At 43.5% G+C, this 20653-nt stretch overlaps 1 protein-coding gene across 2 annotated transcripts in view; it reads left to right on the top strand.

Annotated features, from left to right (window-relative positions):
• LOC311231099 (RNA-binding protein Musashi homolog 1-like) overlaps positions 1-20653 on the top strand; it is a 74823-nt gene that overhangs the window by 21062 nt on the left and 33108 nt on the right. For both annotated transcript variants that reach the window (XM_084317588.1, XM_084317587.1), the window contains exons 5-6: positions 1007-1048; positions 4016-4108. In XM_084317588.1, coding sequence (XP_084173714.1) covers positions 1007-1048; positions 4016-4108 — 135 coding nt within the window. The remainder of the gene's footprint in view (positions 1-1006; positions 1049-4015; positions 4109-20653) is intronic.

Raw genomic sequence — 20653 nt, 5'->3', positions numbered from 1 at the left:
CATGTGGACTGGGCCTAAGAAGAAATAACTTTTGTCAAACATGTATTTTTTATGCTGAATGGTACTTTGAGATGCTAATTTCATATCAATATCTTTGATGTTTGGGCCATTTGTGAGACAGGCGTTTGTAAGTTTTGCACAAGCAAATATCAGAGCAATGATGGAATTCAGTCTGTAACCACAAGGTCATATGACCTGGATTCATCAGCCCAGTCGGCTCTAGTGAGAGTATCATACAATTCCACACAATTTTCAAATGCCAGGCCAGGCTTTGCACATTCAGTTTGCCAGGCGGCCACCTCACTCAATCATTTTGAAATGTTTATTTAAATTTATATAGCCTTGGCTGTTGATGAGACATTCCATAGATATAGTGGAGGTACACAACATGTATCCTGGTATTCATCTGTACATGTCAGATCTGATTTGTTCATGTGTTCCAAAAAGCACTGTGTAGTCCAATTTGTGATTTTTTTCGAAAGGGGAAAAGTTAGATGCATTATATCAGCAAACAAATTTAAACAATGTAAACAATTCATCGACTGTATTTGTAGTTTAGATAAATCATGAACTACTGTATGTCATCAAAGTTATTTGAATGGTTATGTAGTGACTAGTGATACTGGTTATATATATTTTTTCTCTTTTTTTGTTGTTGTTGAAAATCTACTTGATAACGTCAGTATCAGATTTGACATACATTCAGGGAATATTGCCCAGTCCATTTATTCATTCATCCATCCATCCATTCATTCATTCATTCATCCATCCACCCATTCATTCATTCATGCTTTCATCCATCCATTCGTTCATCCACCCATTCATTCATTCATTCATCCATCCATTCATTCATTGTCATAAACTAATGATCTGGGAGTGATTGTGAAAGGGATTTCCTTCTGTTTTCCTAACTTGTTATTTCTCTCTCTCTCTCTCTCTCTCTCTCTCTCTCTCTCTCTCTCTCTCTCTCTCTCTCTCTCTCTCTCTCTCTCTCTCTCTCTCTCAGATTGACCCGAAGGTGGCGTTCCCTCGTCGGGCCCAGCCTAAGGTGAGTGGGACCAGGAAAGGGTTAACTCCGAGGAGGAGTAGCGATGACGTCACACGTGTCACTTCACATCAGTCAGCTGCGGTCGGCTCGGATTAGATTCTGTCACGTGACCGGTGGGGGGGGGGGGGGGGGGGGCAGCAATCCACTTGCCCACCCTGACACCACGCATGACCCCCATGTCCCTAACCCCACCCTAAAGACAGCAGGCGGCAACTCACGTGCACACGCACACACACACATGCACACACACACATGCACACACGCACACACACACACACGCTGCCATTGACCTTATACACATATCTGTCATTTTAATGGAGTCGCGGCTGTGGAGGGAAAACCAGGAGACACTTTGTTTCTTTGTTTGTTTATTTGCACGATGAAACAAAATGCAGGTGAGATAAAAAAAATTATAAAACTCTAGAGGTTTATGAAGGTATCTCACCTAATAAACGATACAAACAGTAATGAAAAAAAAATAAGCACCAGTAGATAAACAAGGACATAATAGACAGGGCTGTACGCTAAGCTTTTTCACTAGGGGCACACTTAGGAATTAGAAATTTAGGGGCAAAAAATATTTTTTAGGGGCACATTTTTAAATACCAATTTTACCATTATTTATATCGATTGTTTTTGATTTAAAAAAAAGAAAAAAAAATTTATATATATTTTTTTTAATAAAATATATATATTATATAATCATACTTGTAGTTGTATTATCTGCGAGACATCGCCACCACGCAACAAGTCTAAATGCTCGCTATATGCAACCAGCTCCACTGTCTGTGTGTACTCGAGTAGCCTCCAGCTACGGCCAGGATTCCCCGGAGCTGCAGCTGGACCCTATACTGTAGCCTCCAGCTACGGCCAGGATTGTCCGGCGCTGCAGCTGGACCCTATTGACTATATTCAGCGTGCCCTCAGCTCGAATACGCATCGACTCAGTGTTATAAGACATTGATATCAGGAGCTATCTGAACTATTTAGTTTAATGGGACGTTTCGTTTTGAACAGTAAGCTAACGCGAGCTATCATGCACTACTAGACTTACTGGATCATTTGTTGATAGCTATCAGTAGCTAGCCGGCTCACCGAGGTCCCAGTGTCCCACTAGACTAGTGTTTACAACAGCCACGGTGCGGGAGGGAGGAGGAGCAGCAGACGCTGCAGCTCTCTCAGTGTGTCTGAGTTCAGTTCAGTTCGGCTCACTATAGGAGGTCGAACGCGTCGAAAATATGAAGCAATACTAACTTTACTTTTATTCATAGCTAAATCAGACAGTCAGCCAGTCTATCAGAGTGAGTGCTCAGTCAATTGTTCCCGCTGATCATGCCTGCTGAGTGCTCACTGCTCAGCTCGCGTGAGTGGCGTCATCACACGCCTTGGATAATTTAGGAGTGAAATGCGAATGCAAGGCTTGAAAGCACTACTCGCAAGCCCGCCCCCAGATAATATTTACCAATCGCAACGGCCAATTAAAGGGGCAATTCGCGACGATATCATCGCAGTGTACAGCCCTGATAGATAATAGTTAGAAATCTATAAAAGAAAATTGCATAAGCTGGCTAAATATCAATGTCATTGACTCCCATGTTATTGACTCCCATGTTATTGACTCTCATGTTATTGACTCCCATGTTATGACTGCTACTCTCCTAGAAACAGAATTATAAAAATAAGAAGTGGCAATCATGTATGTACCAGTTACCACACATGACAACATAAACACCTATAGGCACATAAACACATATAGGCACACATAGACATAAACACATATAGACACACATAGACTTAACACATATAGACACACAGATATAAACACACATAGACATAAACACATATAGACACACATAGACATACACACATATAGACACACACATAGATATAAACACACATAGACATAAACACATATAGGCACACAGACATAAACACACATAAGCACACTCTTGACTTGACTTGACACATAAGCACACCATAGACATAAACACACATAGACACACATAGACACACATAGGCATAGACACACATAAGCATCAACACATATAGGCGCACATAGACATAAACACATATAGACATATACTCCAAAAAAGGCCATAAGGATAGTTCACATTGGAGGTTATCGAGATCACACAAACATATTATTTTTTAAGTAAAAAACATTAAAGTTAAATGATCTTGTGGAATTTAAAACAGCACAATTAATGTATAAAGCAAAAGGTAATGTACTTCCAGGAAACATTCAAGAACTGTTCTTTGATAGAGAGGGGGGTTATAATCTGAGGGGAGAACTCAATTTAAAAGTTCTTAGTGTACGCACTACCATGAGAAGACACTGCATCTCAATATGTGGAGTGAAACTGTGGAACAGTCTGAATGTGGTGCTAAAGCAATGTCCAAATATGAGGCAATTCAAACTGATGTATAAGGAAATGATGTTCACGAGGTACAGGGATGAGGAAGGGATTTGACATTCACGGGTGTTTACATTTTTATTTTATTTCTTTCATGTTTTACATACCGGTATATAGTTTTTGTTTTTTGTTTTGCATATATATATATATTTGTTTTGTAAGGTTTTAAATTAGTACACTCATTTGAGTAGTGGAAAAGGGGTAGGATTAAATAAATGTATACTTCTTCCTACTCCTTTTCGATGTAAATTGAGTTATGTTTTGCTTTGGTTTATTTTTTCATTTTTTCCCATTTAATTTCTTGAGATCAATGATTTGTTTTGATTTTATATTGTTTGTATTTATTTACATGTTCGAAATAAAGATTTAAAAAAAATATATATATATAATAATAATCAAATCAACACACATAAGCACACCATTGACATCATCACATCATCAAGGCACTTGCAGGCATGCACAACACACACTCTGCTGAATGCTGCATCATATCCCACTGAGAAAAGCTTTGATTTGTTAGACAACCTCCTCGCTCTCCTCCCCACGCCTCTAGCTGGTGACCAGGACAAAGAAGATCTTCGTGGGAGGCCTGTCCGTCAACACCACCATCGAAGATGTCAAGCAGTACTTTGACCAGTTTGGAAAGGTAAGCCACGTAGAACACGGCCTGCTGCGGGGCCCTCCACGCCTCTGAAGGGCCCCTCCACACCATGTGTGCTGGTCCTCTGAAGGGCCCTGTAGAGAGTGATGCGGGGGCCTCCACACCATGTGTGCTGGTCCTCTGAAGGGCCCCTCCACACCACGTGTGCTGGTCCTCTGAAGGGCCCTGTAAAGAGTGATGAGATGTTCTGTATGGTCTCCTTTCATGACGTTTAATTCTATTTGAGGAGTGATTTGGAGATAACTTGCTTATTGCATGGAATATTATATATAAACAACTCAGTTTGTAGTAAATCAGACTGAAACAACTCAGTTGTAAATCAGACTGAAACAACTCAGTTTGTAGTAAATCAGACTGAAACAAGTCAGTTTGTAGTCAATCAGACTGAAACAACTCCATAGTAAATCAGACTGAAACAACTCGGTCTGTAGTAGATCACTTACTCTCTCATTGTATTCACGAGAGATAATGAAGCACACAGTCACTTACCCGCATGTTAATCACATCACTACACGGTTTTGCCCCAAAACTGCGTGGGACTAGAATACATTGTGTGTGAGATATATTGAGGTGAAAAGAGGAGTGTGTGAAAGTAAGGAGTGGAAGAACTGTGTTCTGCTCAGGTTTTATACAGTAGAGATGAAAAACGCCACGAAGGTTTCACATCACGGTTAAAAATGATCACGGTATTATCGTGGTATTGTTAAAATGTGCTGATAATGTTTAAAAAGTCCTACTGTAATACACTTAGTTATTTCACCACATGTTTTATATTGAAAACCAAATACAGAAGGGAATGATGTAGAATTCATAGTATTCCATCGCAGGACACCTTGGTCACAAACAACATGTGTAACAGAAGGTGATCATCATTAAGTGAGCGGTGGTGTGGTATGAGAATACTATGAACCAGGGCTGCTCGATTATGGCAAAAATGATAATCAGGATTATTTTGATTGATATCAAAATCATTAATCACGATTATTAAACACAATTACTCATTGATTTGAAAACATCATACAATGTCATCTTCTACAAGTTACCAAAGACATTTAAAAATACATGCACTGTGGCTCCCAGCTGGAGGGGGGGGGGGGGGGGGTACTACGGTGAAGGAATGGTGTGCTGCATTGACAAAAGGCATGCAGCACAATAATAATTTTTACTTGATTATCTTGTTTTCACGTGCGATGACAAAATTATAATTTAAATTTAAACTTGTTTAATCACCCATCCCTACTATGAATTATTATTAGGCCGATTTCTTTTTAGGTGAAGGCTGTATTCTCCTCTTTGTCATCTGCAGACCAAGGTTATTATACTTAGTCAAAATAACATTTGACTTAACTGAAATAGAAATAAAAACTTGACTTTAGAAAAATACGAAAACTAAACTGCAACTACCGGTATATCATGTGCTTGCAAAACAAACAAAAAAAGATTATATACGTATACATATATATATATTAAAGGAAAACTCCAACATTTTGGGAAATTAGCTTATTTAACATCTTCCCTGGAGTTAGACAAGAAGATACATACCTTTTTTGTCTCTCTGCATGCATTAGGCTTAGGGAACGCCCGCACCGTTAGCGTAGCTTAGCTTCATCACTGGAAGTGGGGCAGTCCTTTACCCTGAAGTTCCCTACAGTCCCCTACAGTCACGAAATACACTCCAAATACAACTCCAAAACATTCCTGTAAACATGTTGTGACCTGTGTATTTACTGTACCACGTGGAGAAATAAAAAATTATTGAATTCGACATTTACGTTGTCTAACTCCAGGGAAGATGTTAAATGAGCTAATTTCCCAAAATCTTTTCCTTTAAGGCTGTCAATTCTTTTAACGCTACTATTTTTCTTAACGCAAGATTAACGTTTTTAAATTATTTTTAAGATAGAGAGAGAGAGAGAGAGAGAGAGAGAGAGAGAGAGAGAGAGAGAGAGGGTGGGGGTGAGAGAGAGATGAGGAAGGGGCAATAAAGAGAGCTGGGAGTGTGTGCGTGTGAGAGAGAGAGAGGGGCAAGAGAGAAAGAGAGAAAGAGAGCTGGGAGAGTGTGTGTGTGAGAGAGAGAGGGGGGGGGGTGTGATTACTCACCCCTTGTGTGGGTGAATGTAACAAGTTCCTAACGTTTTCTTTCCCCTATTATTTCATGCACACTTTATTCATTGTTTTAAATTATTATTTTCTTTTAAGTTATTTTGTGCATCACTCTGTTTTGAATTTGATGCAAATTTGCAATGCATGAGGGTCATCCTTTTGTGAGAAATGGCTGCATAAAGCAAGCATGTGTTGACTCTCATCTTGATAAGAGTATTAAAACTTGAAAAGGACATGTTTAAGGTAGATTTAGAACAGATAAAAAATATGCGATTCATTTGCGATTAATCGCGAGTTAACTATGGACAATCATGCGATTAATCAGATTAAATATTTTAATCGATTGACAGCCTTAATATATATATAATATATATATCTTTAGCTCCCCTCCTCAACGCCCTGTCCCCTCTCAGTTCGTTACCATGGTGATCTGCTTTGGTCTATTGTCCTGCTGTAATTCTGTGCAAAGTGTATTTGCATGGACGGCTGTGTGTGTGTGTGTGTGTGTGTGTGTGTGTGTGTGAGTGTAAGCGTGACAATGGCATCGCTACACGTGCACTGACACACACACACACACACACACACACACACACACACACACACACACACACACACACACACACACACACACACACACGCACAGTTATCCAGCTGTCACACACACTCAGTGTCTGTGTACCGCTGTTGAGCAGCATAGGGCCTGAAAATCACCATCACTACATGTCTAATGGCTTGGAAGAACTTGCCTCTCTCTCTATGTCTCTCTCTCTCTCTCTCTCTCTCTCTCTCTCTCTCTCTCTCTCTCTCTCTCTCTCTCTCTCTCTCTCTATCTCTCTCTCTCTATGTCTCTCTCTCTCTCTCCATCTGCCTCTCAGTCCGCGCCTCACAGGTGCTTGAGGTACTACAACAACATGGGAATTCCAATGTCGGCAAAACGTCTCTCCGATTCAGCTTTGGGCGGCAGATCAAAGTGGCCAGAATACAATTAATAGTTCTCGTTGTTAGAGGGGAGATGGGGGGGGGGGGGGCATTGGGCACCATAATGACTTGCCCTATTCAATCTGAGTGTGTCTCTGTACACTCCCTTGCCTACAACAGCTCTCCGTCTCTGTGTTTGGACACGTCTCCCTCACTGAGTCTGTCAGGGCGGAGCGCCAGGCCCACAGTCCGTCCTGCTGAGCCGGAGGGTTCTGTGTTTATTATCCGAGCCTGGTTACAAGGTGCAGGTTGGAATTGAAAAGAACTTTGCTTGCTGCTTGTTTTCTTAAAGTGGTAAAGTTACCCCCCCCTCCACCCCTCCACCCCTCCTTGAGGGAAAACACTGGACGTGCCATGCGTTCTGTGGCTGGGTGATATTGTTTAAAATACATAAATATATATATATATTAGTGATGCACCGATGTGAAAATTGTGGCCGATACCGATAACCGATATTAATATTGCTGTTCTGGCCGATACCGATATTTACCGATGTCGATATCTCTGTATAGAAAACACTTTTGTAACTTATTTTCAGAAATTACTGATATTTTTAAACTATTTAAGGCCAAAACATGTAAAAAAAAAAAAAAAAAAAAAAAAAAGATTAAAAAATAAATAAATAAAAATAAAGTACCGGTATATATTTTTAAATATCTGCCCTATCTTGATGTCGGACCGATACCGATGTGTAAAAAAAACTGCCATATCGGCCGATATATCGTGCATCACTAATATATATGCTTTCTCTGGCTGTGTGATATTGTTTAAAATACATATTTGGCACAATCTTTGAACTTGTGTTGCCTTTTCCATGGCTACTCAGGCCAAGCTATTGTGCAAGATCATAGCATGGCTTGTTATAACTGGAGTTTCTTGGCTTGTCCACCCAAGTCTCTCTTTTAAGAGCAATTCACAATGTAAAAAAAATTAAATAAATAAATACATACATACATAAATATATATATGCTTTCTGTGGCTAGGTGATATGGTTTAGAATATATAAATAAATATATTCTTTCTGTGACTGGGCGATATGGTTTAAAATAAATAAATAAATAAATAATTTTTCCGTGGCTGGTATTCACAGCTGAAAGATTTGACTAATTGAGTAATAAATCAGAAATACAATTAAAATAAAAAAGCAAACATGGTATATAATAGATATGCAGATACAGACCATACATATACGCTAATTCATATCTGTGCCATTGTAATCCAGTCCTGTCCATCCAACCAACGGCCCGGTCTATGATTCAAATCTACAGACCTATACAGACATTCAAAAACAAAACATAAAGTTAGATAAAAACAGGAACATAAACATATCTCCAACTCTCCAATTTACTGATCATGCACACCGTCAGACCACAAACAAACATCAGCTACTCAGACCCACACAGGTCTATCCATATTAGCAATGTCTGAGATAGAGCCCAACCTATACTGGACAGGCCGATATGTGAGAGTAAAAAATAATTATTCGCACACCTTTTTAGGAAGGATCCCTCAAACTTAGTTGTGGGTTGTTGTGACAACGATATATACTGGAGGACGTGGGATATTTTACAGTTGAACAATATATATATATATGTGTGTGTATATTACTTATTAAAAAGGCCTATAGTAACGTATGTACTACATGTAAAGAAGACTGCATGGCTTGGGCCTAACTCTGCATGTGACTACCATAGATCAGGCTGTGTGAGGAGGCTTGTGTGGTTCTATTGAGCCCCTTTTCATTCAGATATATTGAGGTGAGAAGTCAAGGGACGCCTTTGAAAATGGCCATGCCCCATGGCGGCTAGCTTAAAATAGCTTAACTTTGGAGCAAAATCGACCTCCTTTGCCAGTGATCTAAGCATGTCATGGCCGGTACGTTTTGGTCTCCTCAGGGTCTCTAGTTTCACATTTAGAGCCTAACATTTGGTCGTGAATTCCCTGACCGAATTGGCTGACTGACTGTGGTCGGTTCAGGCTGGTGTTCCGCGTTGGCTAGCGCTAACGTTAGATGCGGTGAACACACAAGTAGGTTGGCTGATTGTGTGGTTGGTTGTAATGTTAATGTTAATGTTTATTACATCATTTATGTGCAACACCTCAGGTAAATTGGCTTGTTGCTTCCAAGGACGTGGCTCGCTTGGGCTTAATCCTTTTGTGTAGCTTGTAACGTAGACGGCTTCCTGGATTTCCCTTTAGATATTACTATGCAATGGGATTTAGGAATGGAGACGAGCACTTCTCCTTGACGTTACAATCATATGTTTACTTTAAAGGAAAACTAGACAAGAAGATGCATACCTTTTTTGTCTCTCTGCATTAGGGCTGACCCCTATTAGTCGATTAGTCGACTAATCGGTCGAAAGGAGCCGTAGTCGACTAGCCAACCTCGAATATAATAATACAAAAAAAATATATATATATAATAATTTTTTTTATCATTCTTTCCAAAAGAAAAGAGGCCTAGAAGCGTGGCTAACGCTAATGGCACGCATACCAGAGGCTAACTGCCTACGAAAACAGGCACAGAGGCACTGAAAGAGGATTTCACCCATCTAATGAACACACTACTAGACTAGACAAATATCAAGATGTATCCATCAGTGGACCAATTGCATGCTTTTGCAGAGGACAAGAAGCCTTCTGTCAACTCCTTCAGACATTAAGCACCCCCACAGCCCAAATGGAATGATAAAAAAATATATAATAATTTAAAGGGGAACTATTTTACTATTTCTTTCACTATTTGGGCACTTTTACACAATTCCTGTGAGTCTATGGAACACCTCTGTAATATATATATTTTTTTTATTTATTGTTTTGTATTTCTAATCAAGTCCTCAAAAACAGCATTTTTCTACCTCAAGATCTCGAGCTGTTTTGCAGCCGCAGCTGCAGTGCCACCTAAACCACTGTGTGGCCTGCGCCGTCTGCTGAACATTAACATGCAGCAGTGACTATGTGACATCACATATAGGCACATTTTCAAACGACTCAGTTCAGTGAGGGTGAATATTGTGAGAGGAGAATTGGAAGAATGCGCCAATATGAGAATTTTGAGACATAGATCATATTAATATAAGTTCACATAGCTAGGAAACAATGCTAAACACTCAAAAAGGCCATTTATAAGATAGTTCCCCTTTACAAATTTAAAAATATTATACTTTATTATTATAATTTTTTTGACCAATAGTCGACTAACGGCAAATTTTGGCCAATCATAGTCGCCCATCCAAATCCTTAGTCGGGGACAGCCCTACTCTGCATGTGAGACTCGTGTGACTGGGAAACTCGTGTGACTTGTGTGACTGGGAGACCCCTGTGACTGGGAGACTCGTGTGACTGGGAGACGTGGTAAATGTACAGGTCACAACATGTTTACAGGAACGTTTGGGAGTTGTATTTTGATTGTATTTGGAGTATATTTCCTGACTGTAGTGAACTAGGCTAGATGTCTGCCCCACTTCCAGTGATGAAGCTAAGCTAGGCTAACGGTCCAGGCGTTCCCTAAGCCCAATGCACGCAGAGAGACGAAAAATGTATGTATCTTCTCGTCTAACTCCAGGGAAGATGTTAAATAAGCAAATTTCCCAAAATGTTGACGTTTTCCTTTTAAAAACGCTAAAGGCGGCTAATCAGCTGGCAGGATATGGATGACGAGTCACCGTCGGTCAGGCTCAGAAACACCGGGGCAGAACAGACCCACCTCTCTGCCCTTTAAATAAATAGGGTTCTATTTAGTTACGACAGGCAAGGCCTCTGAGACTATAAAAAAAGTGTGTGCTTTATTTTTGGTCTAGGTATTTAAAGAAGAGCTCCCAGCTTTTGAAAGACTGAAAGGGTTTGTCTTTCAGAGCAGAAGAGAAGAGAAGGCCTCATCTGGAATTAAGCTAGTCACCCGTTTCTAACCGTTGATTGATTGGGAGACTTGTCACTCAACCCGAAAAAGGAGTATACATTTCCGTAATGGTAATAATTGAGTAACAATTGAATACCATGAACATCGAGTGGTAATTAATTCCTAATAACAAGTATACAATATTTAGCACCTAATCTAAGGGGACAACCAACAATGTTCTATTTCTATTTCCTGTGACACATCATCAGAAGTGGGTAGGGGTAAAGTAGGGGGGGCGTAGGGGGGCAAAGGAGTATTTCACCCCAGGGACCAGAGCTAGAGGCCCAGGTGGCCACACTGCTTTGAATTCAAATTAGCGTAAAGTAATGTAACAAGTAACAAAACAAATTAAATCAAAGTCGATTAATAATATTACTTTTGGAATGACTAATGAGGAATATATTCCTTTTTTCCCCCGAGTAACAAGCTCAACACGTTGAGTCACAGGACGACTATGCTAATGATGTATGAACGCTGACACATTGAATCCAACACGACTTTTGAGTGGAAATCAATTTGTCGGCCTCCAGAAAGCAGACGTTGGACCGTTTCAACAACATCGGCGGGGAGCGCCTGACAAATGAATGACTCAGACTTTATGTCGAGGTAATGTAGATTATGTCTGAGTGAGTAAAATGACATGACATGCCGTTGCCCAAGTTCATCTCACTCCATGGTCACTTTACAACCTGTGCCCCACATTCCCCCGTTCACTCACACGTTCACCCGTTCACTCACACGTTCACCCGTTCACTCACACATTCACCCGTTCACTCACACATTCACCCGTTCACTCACACGTTCACCCGTTCACTCACACGTTCACCCGTTCACTCACACATTCACACGTTCACTCACACATTCACACGTTCACCCATTCACTCACACGTTCACCCGCTCACTCACACATTCACCCGTTCACTCACCCGTTCACTCACACATTCACCCGTTCACTCACCCGTTCACTCACCCGTTCACTCACACGTTCACCCGTTCACTCACCCGTTCACCCGTTCACTCACACGTTCACTCACACATTCACCCGTTCACTCACCCGTTCACTCACCCGTTCACTCACACATTCACCCGTTCACTCACCCGTTCACCCGTTCACTCACCCGTTCACCCGTTCACTCACACGTTCACCCGTTCACTCACACGTTCACACACCCGTTCACTCACACATTCACCTGTTCACTCACACGTTCACACACCCGTTCACTCACACATTCACCCGTTCACTCACCCGTTCACCCGTTCACTCACACGTTCACCCGTTCACTCACACGTTCACACACACACTGACGGCGGGAGCCACCAGGCGAGGTGCCAACCTGCTCATCCGGAGCGGTTAGGGGTTAAGTGTCTCGCTCAAGGACACTTTGACACACTGCCCGAGAGGAGTGAGAATCGAACCGGGAACCTTCCGATTACCAACCGCTCTGCCCCCTGAGCCACTGTCGCCCCGTAAACAAAACAAAAGGGTGGGTAACCCGAGTACAGGTGTGGTTTATATTTGACTACATCCGTTGGGATGCAATCAGAGCTCTGTGATCACTGAGGTGCGCGATGGTTCCCCTTGTGCTCTGCGGCAGAGAGAGGAGGAGGAGGAAGGAGGAGACGTATGGAGACAGCCTCAGCTCTGTAGCAGAGACAAGAGGAGGAGGAGGAGGAGGAGGAGGAGGAGGAGGAAGAGACGTATGGAGACAGGCAGCCTCAGCTCTGTAGCAGAGACAAGAGGAGGAGGAGGAGGAGGAGGAAGAGACGTATGGAGACAGCCTCAGCTCTGTAGCAGAGACAAGAGGAGGAGGAGGAGGAGGAGGAGGAGGAAGAGACGTATGGAGACAGCCTCAGCTCTGTAGCAGAGACAAGAGGAGGAGGAGGAGGAGACGTATGGAGACAGCCTCAGTGCTGCGGCAGAGAGAGGAGGAGGAGGAGGAGGAGGAGGAGACGTATGGAGACAGCCTCAGCTCTGTAGCAGAGACAAGAGGAGGAGGAAGAGATGTATGGAGACAGCCTCAGCTCTGTAGCAGAGACAAGAGGAGGAGGAGGAGGAAGAGATGTATGGAGACAGCCTCAGCTCTGTAGCAGAGACAAGAGGAGGAGGAGGAGGAAGAGATGTATGGAGACAGCCTCAGCTCTGTAGCAGAGACAAGAGGAGGAGGAGGAGACGTATGTAGACAGCCTCAGCTCTGTAGCAGAGACAAGAGGAGGAGGAGGAGGAGGAGGAGGAGGAGACGTATGGAGACAGCCTCAGTGCTGCGGCAGAGAGAAGAGGAGGAGGAGGAAGAGACGTATGGAGACAGCCTCAGCTCTGTAGCAGAGACAAGAGGAAGAGACGTATGGAGACAGCCTCAGTGCTGCGGCAGAGAGAAGAGGAGGAGGAGGAGGAGACGTATGGAGACAGCCTCAGTGCTGCGGCTGGGTTGAAAGGGGAGAGAGACAGGGAGAGACAGCACTCGGCGACTCTGGGGGAGGAGGAGCAGAGAGGTGTGAATTTGTGTGCCCTGGTCACAGGCTCTGAAGTGGGACACGAGTGGTGGGAAGGGGGAGAGTCTGGAGTGAGAAGGGAAAGGGGCTGGGTGCCAGGGGCTAGGTGCCAGGGGCTAGGTGCCAGGGGCTAGGTGTGAGGTGACTCCGCCTTGGCCAAAGGGAGAGGTCTCATTCTGTGAAGCCACGACGATCCGGACTCTTCAAAACTAAAATAAAATATGTCTTAAATTAATTCAGAATACAAATTGATGGGAAATGCAATTTGGCCAATATGGGTACACTATTATGTGTCTATAGCAAAAATATGGCATATTCTGTTCGTGAAAATGGAGATCAAACTGGATGCACTCAGGAGACAAGCGCACTCTTCTGAATACGGATGTTTGACGTGCAGAGTTTGTAGTAGAGTGTTAGTGAGAATAACACAACCCAGTGGTTTTCAGAAGGCTGAGTTACATTATGATTACCTGACTCAGTAGGTTAGGGTTATCTGGTAATCTGAGGGTTAGGGTTAGCAGTGTCTCAGGAGGTAGACCGGCCGTCTGGTAATCTGAAGGTTAGGGTTAGCAGCAGGGGAGGAAACTAACTTTTTGGCTTACCAGCCAACTGGCGAGTATCTGATTTTTTTTACCAGCCAAACTGATTTTTTACCAGACAAAAAAAATCGCTAATTGTGATAATTACTTCTTTGTATGTCAAGCCGCGTCAATGTTGTGTATGCATCTGGGTAGGCACACTGTGCCTTTAAGACAGCACGGTGGTCTTACGACAGTGCTGTGAAGTACCGTCAAGTGTTGTGGTAACGTCAGTTGGGTTGGTGTGCTGTTGACGTGCACAGTGCACTGGTTGAGCTAGCCCCTTTCGTGACTGCGATGTGCAAGCCAGGGGCTTTTGAGCATGAAATAAAATGTCTAACCTTACGTCGTAGTCCGGTGCTTTTTCGGAAACATTATAGTCATAACAGATACACCTAGCTGGCTGCTTTGAGCACACGGGGCTAACGTTAGCTAGCAAGCAGCTATATAACGCTAACTAGAAGCTAACCACTGTATACAGTTCCAGTAGACAACATTACACCTCTGATTTAAATGTGTCCTTAGTAACTTATACTCGATGGTTGTACTAGGGTTGGATGCAGTTCCCCGTTGGTCAGTCTTGTCTGTTTTCCATATTCTGCTGTGTTTAACGTTATCTGTTTGCGAGTGCTCCTGATGGCTAGCCTAGTAACGCAGGACTTTTATCATTATATGTCCGCGGGTTGGCCAGTACTGCGCAAACGTTTATTAAACATTATATGTCCGCGGGTCTTGTGCAGTGCTCTCGTGGCACTGTCAACTAAAGCGAACACTCAGAAGACGCGCACCGTTTGCCAGTGCAGTGATTGCAGAATGTTTTATTTTTTTGTATACTCGCCAGACTGGCGAGTGGTCTTCATGAATCACTCGCCAAACGTAAAAAATACTTGCATTTGGCGAGTAAAGTGGCCTAATTTCCTCCCCTGGTTAGCAGTGTCTCAGGAGGTAGAGTGGCCATCTCGTAATCTGAAGGGTATTAGCAGTGTCTCAGGAGTTAGAGCAGTCGTCTGGTAATCTGAAGGTTATTAGCAGTGTCTCAGGAGGTAGAGCAGGTTGTCTGGTAATCTGAAGGTTATTAGCAGTGTCTCAGGAGGTAGAGCAGGTCGTCTGGTAATCTGAAGGTTATTAGCAGTGTCTCAGGAGGTAGAGCAGGTTGTCTGGTAATCTGTAGGTTATTAGCAGTGTCTCAGGAGGTAGAGCAGTCATCTGGTAATCTGAAGGTTATTAGCAGTGTCTCAGGAGGTAGAGCAGGTTGTCTGGTAATCTGTAGGTTATTAGCAGTGTCTCAGGAGGTAGAGAGGTTGTCTGAGAAAAGGATAGAGGTAGGAGAGAGGAGGATGGAGGAGAGAAGGATAGAGAGAAGAGAGAAGGATAGGAGGAGGATGGAGGAGAGGAGGATGGAGGAGAGAGGCGGATGGAGGAGGAGAGAAAATGACAGAGAAAGATGGGAGGAGAGAGAAGGATAGAGGGAGGAGAGATAATGATAGAGGGAGGAGAGATAATGATAGAGTAGGAGAGGGAAGGATGAAGGGAGGAGAGAGAAGGATGAATGGAGGAGAGAGAAGGATAGAGGGAGGAGAGAGAAGGATAGAGTAGTAGAGAGAATGATTGACCGAGTGAGTGGGTGAGAAGGATAGAGGGAGTGAGTGAGAAGGATAGAGGGAGTGGGTAGAAGGATAGAGCGAGTGAGTGGGTGAGAAGGATAGAGGGAGTGGGGAGAATGATAGATAGAGGGAGTGGGTGAGAAGGATAGAGGGAGTGGGTGAGAATGATAGATAGAGGGAGTGGGTGAGAAGGATAGAGGGAGTGGGTGAGAATGATAGATAGAGGGAGTGGGTGAGAAGGATAGAGGGAGTGGGTGAGAATGATAGATAGAGGGAGTGGGTGAGAAGGATAGAGGGAGTGGGTGAGAATGATAGATAGAGGGAGTGGGTGAGAAGGATAGAGGGAGAGGGTGAGAATGATAGAGGGAGAGGGTGAGAATGATAGAGGGAGTGGGTGAGAAGGATAGAGGGAGTGGGTGAGAAGGATAGAGGAAGTGGGTGAGAAGGACAGCGGGAGTGGGTGAGAATGATAGATAGAGGGAGTGGGTTAGAAGGATAGAGGGAGTGAGTGAGGGGAAAAGATGGAAAGGTGGAGAGTGGATGGCGGGGAACAGTTGGGACTCAGTCGCCCATGAGAGCTGCCAATTAGGAGGCTTGACTGGACACTTTGTCTACTGTCCCGTTTAGAAAGAAGGCCACGGATAGAGAGATAAAGAGAGGGAGAGACGGATGAAGAGAGGGAGAGATGAGAGGATGAAAGAGGGAGATGAAGTAGGACAGAGAGAGGGAATGTGAATGGCACCGTTCATGGTGTTGCAAGAATGTTGATGGGTCTGCTTGCTGCAGTGTCTCAGGAGGTAGAGCAGTCATCTGGTAATCTGAAGGTTAGGGTTAACAGTGTCTCAGGAGGTAGAGCAGGTCGTCTGGTAATCTGAAGGTTAGGGTTAACAGTGTCTCAGGAGGTAGAGCAGGTAATCTGGTAATCTGAAGGTTAGGGTTAGCAGTGTCTCAGGAGGTAGAGCAGGTCGTCTGGTAATCTGAAGGTTAGGGTTAACAGTGTCTCAGGAGGTAGAGCAGGTCGTCTGGTAATCTGAAGGTTAGGGTTAACAGTGTCTCAGGAGGTAGAGCAGGTCGTCTGGTAATCTGAAGGTTAGGGTTAACAGTGTCTCAGGACGTAGAGCAGGCCGTCTGGTAATCTGAAGGTTAGGGTTAACAGTGTCTCAGGAGGTAGAGCAGGTAATCTGGTAATCTGAAGGTTAGGGTTAACAGTGTCTCAGGACGTATAGCAGGCCGTCTGGTAATCTGAAGGTTAGGGTTAACAGTGTCTCAGGAGGTAGAGCAGGCCGTCTGGTAATCTGAAGGTTAGGGTTAGCAGTGTCTCAGGAGGTAGAGCAGGCCGTCTGGTAATCTGAAGGTTAGGGTTAACAGTGTCTCAGGACGTAGAGCAGGCCGTCTGGTAATCTGAAGGTTAGGGTTAGCAGTGTCTCAGGAGGTAGAGCGGTCATCTGGTAATCTGAAGGTTTCCAGTTTGATCCCGGCTCCTCCTCACATTGTGTCCTTGAGCAAGACATTGAACCCCCAACCACCTTGCGTGGTTACTTCCACCATTGCTGTGCGTGTGGGTGAAGGTGAGTGTGGGATAAAGATGCTATATAAATGCAGTCCATTTACCACTGTGTGTAGATCATAGCTGTGCACCAGGAAGTACCTTTCTCCAAAGCCTGGCATGTGGAATGAGTTCACAACACGTCAGACGGTTAACCGAATTTCCCCCAATACTAAAATCGGACACCAAGACACAACGTGCACTCAACATGTCAGAAATCAAAGCAGAAAGAAGAAAGAAAGATCTCATCAAGAAATATATCAATCTTTTGTGTCCATTGTAGTGGCCGTCAAACTAACGATCTACTGTTCAGTAAAGATTATGGATCTGAGCGGCACTTTGTGTCGGCTATACTCGGAATCCATATTGTGGCAAGCGGCGACCTCTGGACAAGGAGCCTCACGGGGTCAGAGTTGAGTGGGGGATAGAGGAGGGGTTGCTTGCTATTGCTGGTCTGGAGAAATCCACAATATACTCCCAACACACAGAAAATGTAAACAAAGTGCAACACCAAGCAGGACTTTTTTGCCTAGAGGTCGCTGTTTGACAGCATTACAGATTCTACCTGTACCAAACCAAACAACAAAGACGTATTTTCCACCAATAGATCAAAGTCTTTTTTTTATATGGTCAAAAAAAAAACACCAGATTGGTGCCTTAACAGTTTCAGTGCCGACCTTGTTTACATTTTTACCCCGTTGAATGCCATCATCCACTTCAATGTTAGCGTTAAAAACGCCTAATCTATGTTTTAAATTATGGCTATGTGTCTAATCTGCCCGTCGCTTATCAATGACTTGTTTGCAGTCAACATTGTTGAAACGGATTGTTTTTTAATCGGTTCATATCCTTTTTATAGCATTTCGAAAAGCTTTTACATTTTTTTAAGATTCCCTCATAAACGGCATTTATTGGAATATTCTCGAATACACTAGACACGTTGTCATTTGTCGGACTATTTATGAATAGTTTTCAAATAAACGCTAGATTATCGATAGTATATGTGTACTTATGCACGCTATAGACGCGGGCTGAAAAATCTATTCTCTCGTTTCCTCAAGATCACGCACACACACACACACACACATACACACATAGGGACACGCTGTTATCTCAGTGAATACAGCTCCGATTACCCCAAGACTGGTAACATAGAGTCCTTACCTTAGATCTGATGTTCTCCAAAAAGATTATTCCAATTCCTGATCGCCATTCCAAATATCGATCACGCTTATTGATTGATTATTGGCTGCTGTAAATATATATTCCAGGCTGCTTTCCGTCTCGCGATCAGATCCCTCTTGATCAGACGGCTCGCCAGCACAATGGAGCCAGTTGGCTCCACCTATACAGATCTACAGATCCCAGGTCAGTCTAATCGACTGACCTGCAGTTACACAGGGATAGACGATAGGGGGCGCTTTTTTCCCATCTGAGCTCCTGGAGGGGCTGCTGTACCAACGGGAGACAAGGTTGATGAAATATGAATTCAGATCGCTAATAAAAAAAATAAGCGACATTTGTCGTCGGCGGCACTCACGGGGGGGCTGATAAAACGACAATTGTCGTGGCTGGCACTCAAAGTGTTAAAGGAACACACCAACATTTTGGGAAATTAGCTTACCGTCTTTTCCAGAGAGAGACAAGAAGATAGATACCAGTTTCCTCTGTACGTTCAGTAGAAAGCTATCTGGCTGCACGTTAGCCTAGCTTAGCACAATGAATGGAAGTGGACAGTGCTGGTTAGCCTTCGGGAGAGGCGTTAGTTGGACAATGCCTAGGCTAACCGGACACTGTCCGCTTCCATTCATTGTGCTAAGCTACGCTAACGTGCAGCCAGATAGCTTTCTACTGAACGCACAGAGAGGAAACTGGTATCTATCTTCTCGTCTCTCTCTGGAGAAGACGGTAAGCTAATTTCCCAAAAATTTCGACGTGTTCTTTTAACACAACCTCACCTTCACGTTTCGACACCTCACCATGAGGTACACCACTACGGCAGCGCTCCCCTCACATCGCGTGGGACCCGGGCTAGCCTACCTACGCGTGTGCTCAGAGACACTGGGTGAGGAGCAGGGCCACTGAAAACGTTCCCAGGCCCCGGGTAACACTGGGAGCGGACGGTCACCGTCCAGAATAGACGTCGCTAATGCTAACAGGAGGCCGGCTTGAGCGTGTAACACTACTCTGATGAGAGTGTGCCAGTGTGCAGCTGTCTGCCCGCTGTCTGCCCGCCGCCCAGGAGATCCGCCGCTCTCTGCTGTGTCATTGAGTTTGGACGACTGGAACATATCGGATGAATGGAGGAGGGTGGGATGGAGGGGGGTGGCGGGTAAAAACTGAATGGACAGAAAGACTGACGGAAAGAGGAGGGGCCACTGTGCGTGTGTTTGGGGGGGGGGGGGGGGTTATACACTTGTATTCCCAAGTAGAAAATGTGTATATTTTTCTGTACTGAAAGTATATTTTTAGTATATTAATAGTGTATTAGTATATTATTTTTTTGTATATTAACAGTTTGAGTGCCAGCCATTTAACATTGGAAACCCCGTTGAGTGCCGGCACCCACTTCAATGATAGCGTTGTGAACGCATAATCTCTCTTAAATTATGGCTATGTAATGACTTGTTTGCGGTCAACATTGTCGAAACGGATTGTTTTTTTATCGGTTCATTTTCGTTTTATAGCATTTTGAAAAGCCCTCGTTTTCAAGGAAAATATATAGATTACGTGATAAACGGCATTTACTGGAATATTCTAGCATACACAAAAACGTTTACATTTTTCTATTTATGAATAGTTTTCAAATAAACGCTAGATTATCGATAGTATATTATGTGTACTTATGCACGCTATAGAGGCGGGCTGAAAAATATATTCTCTCATTTCCTCATCAGCGATCACCGCGCACACACACACACAGGCATAGGGCAAAAGCTTATATCTCCGTGAAAACAGGTCTGATTATCCTAAGACTGGTCAAATAAATTCCTTACCTGAGATCAGATGTTATCCAAAAAGATTATTCCAATTCCTGATCGCCATTCCAAATATCGATCACGCTTATTGATTACAGTGTTGGTACTGTAAATACATAATCCACGCTGTTCTGATGGCCGGCGATCACTTGGTCTCTTCAGTTGGCTCGACGGAAAAGTAAAATGAGCAAACTGACCACTCCCCCTGCATCAGTCTAAAGTAATGGGGTGCAGTTACACCGGGAGAGACGATAGGGGGCGGTATCTTCCCAATTGAGCTCAGAGAGACTCTGCAGCACTAACCCGAGGCTCCATTGATGAAATATGAATTCAAATCGCCAATAAAAGAAAA

Source organism: Notolepis coatsorum (genome assembly GCF_963971535.1).
Source record: "Notolepis coatsorum genome assembly, chromosome: 6".
Classification (NCBI taxonomy): Eukaryota; Metazoa; Chordata; class Actinopteri; order Aulopiformes; family Paralepididae; genus Notolepis; species Notolepis coatsorum.
Note: the sequence above shows the minus strand (reverse complement) of the source record. Positions and strands in the feature narration are given on the sequence as shown.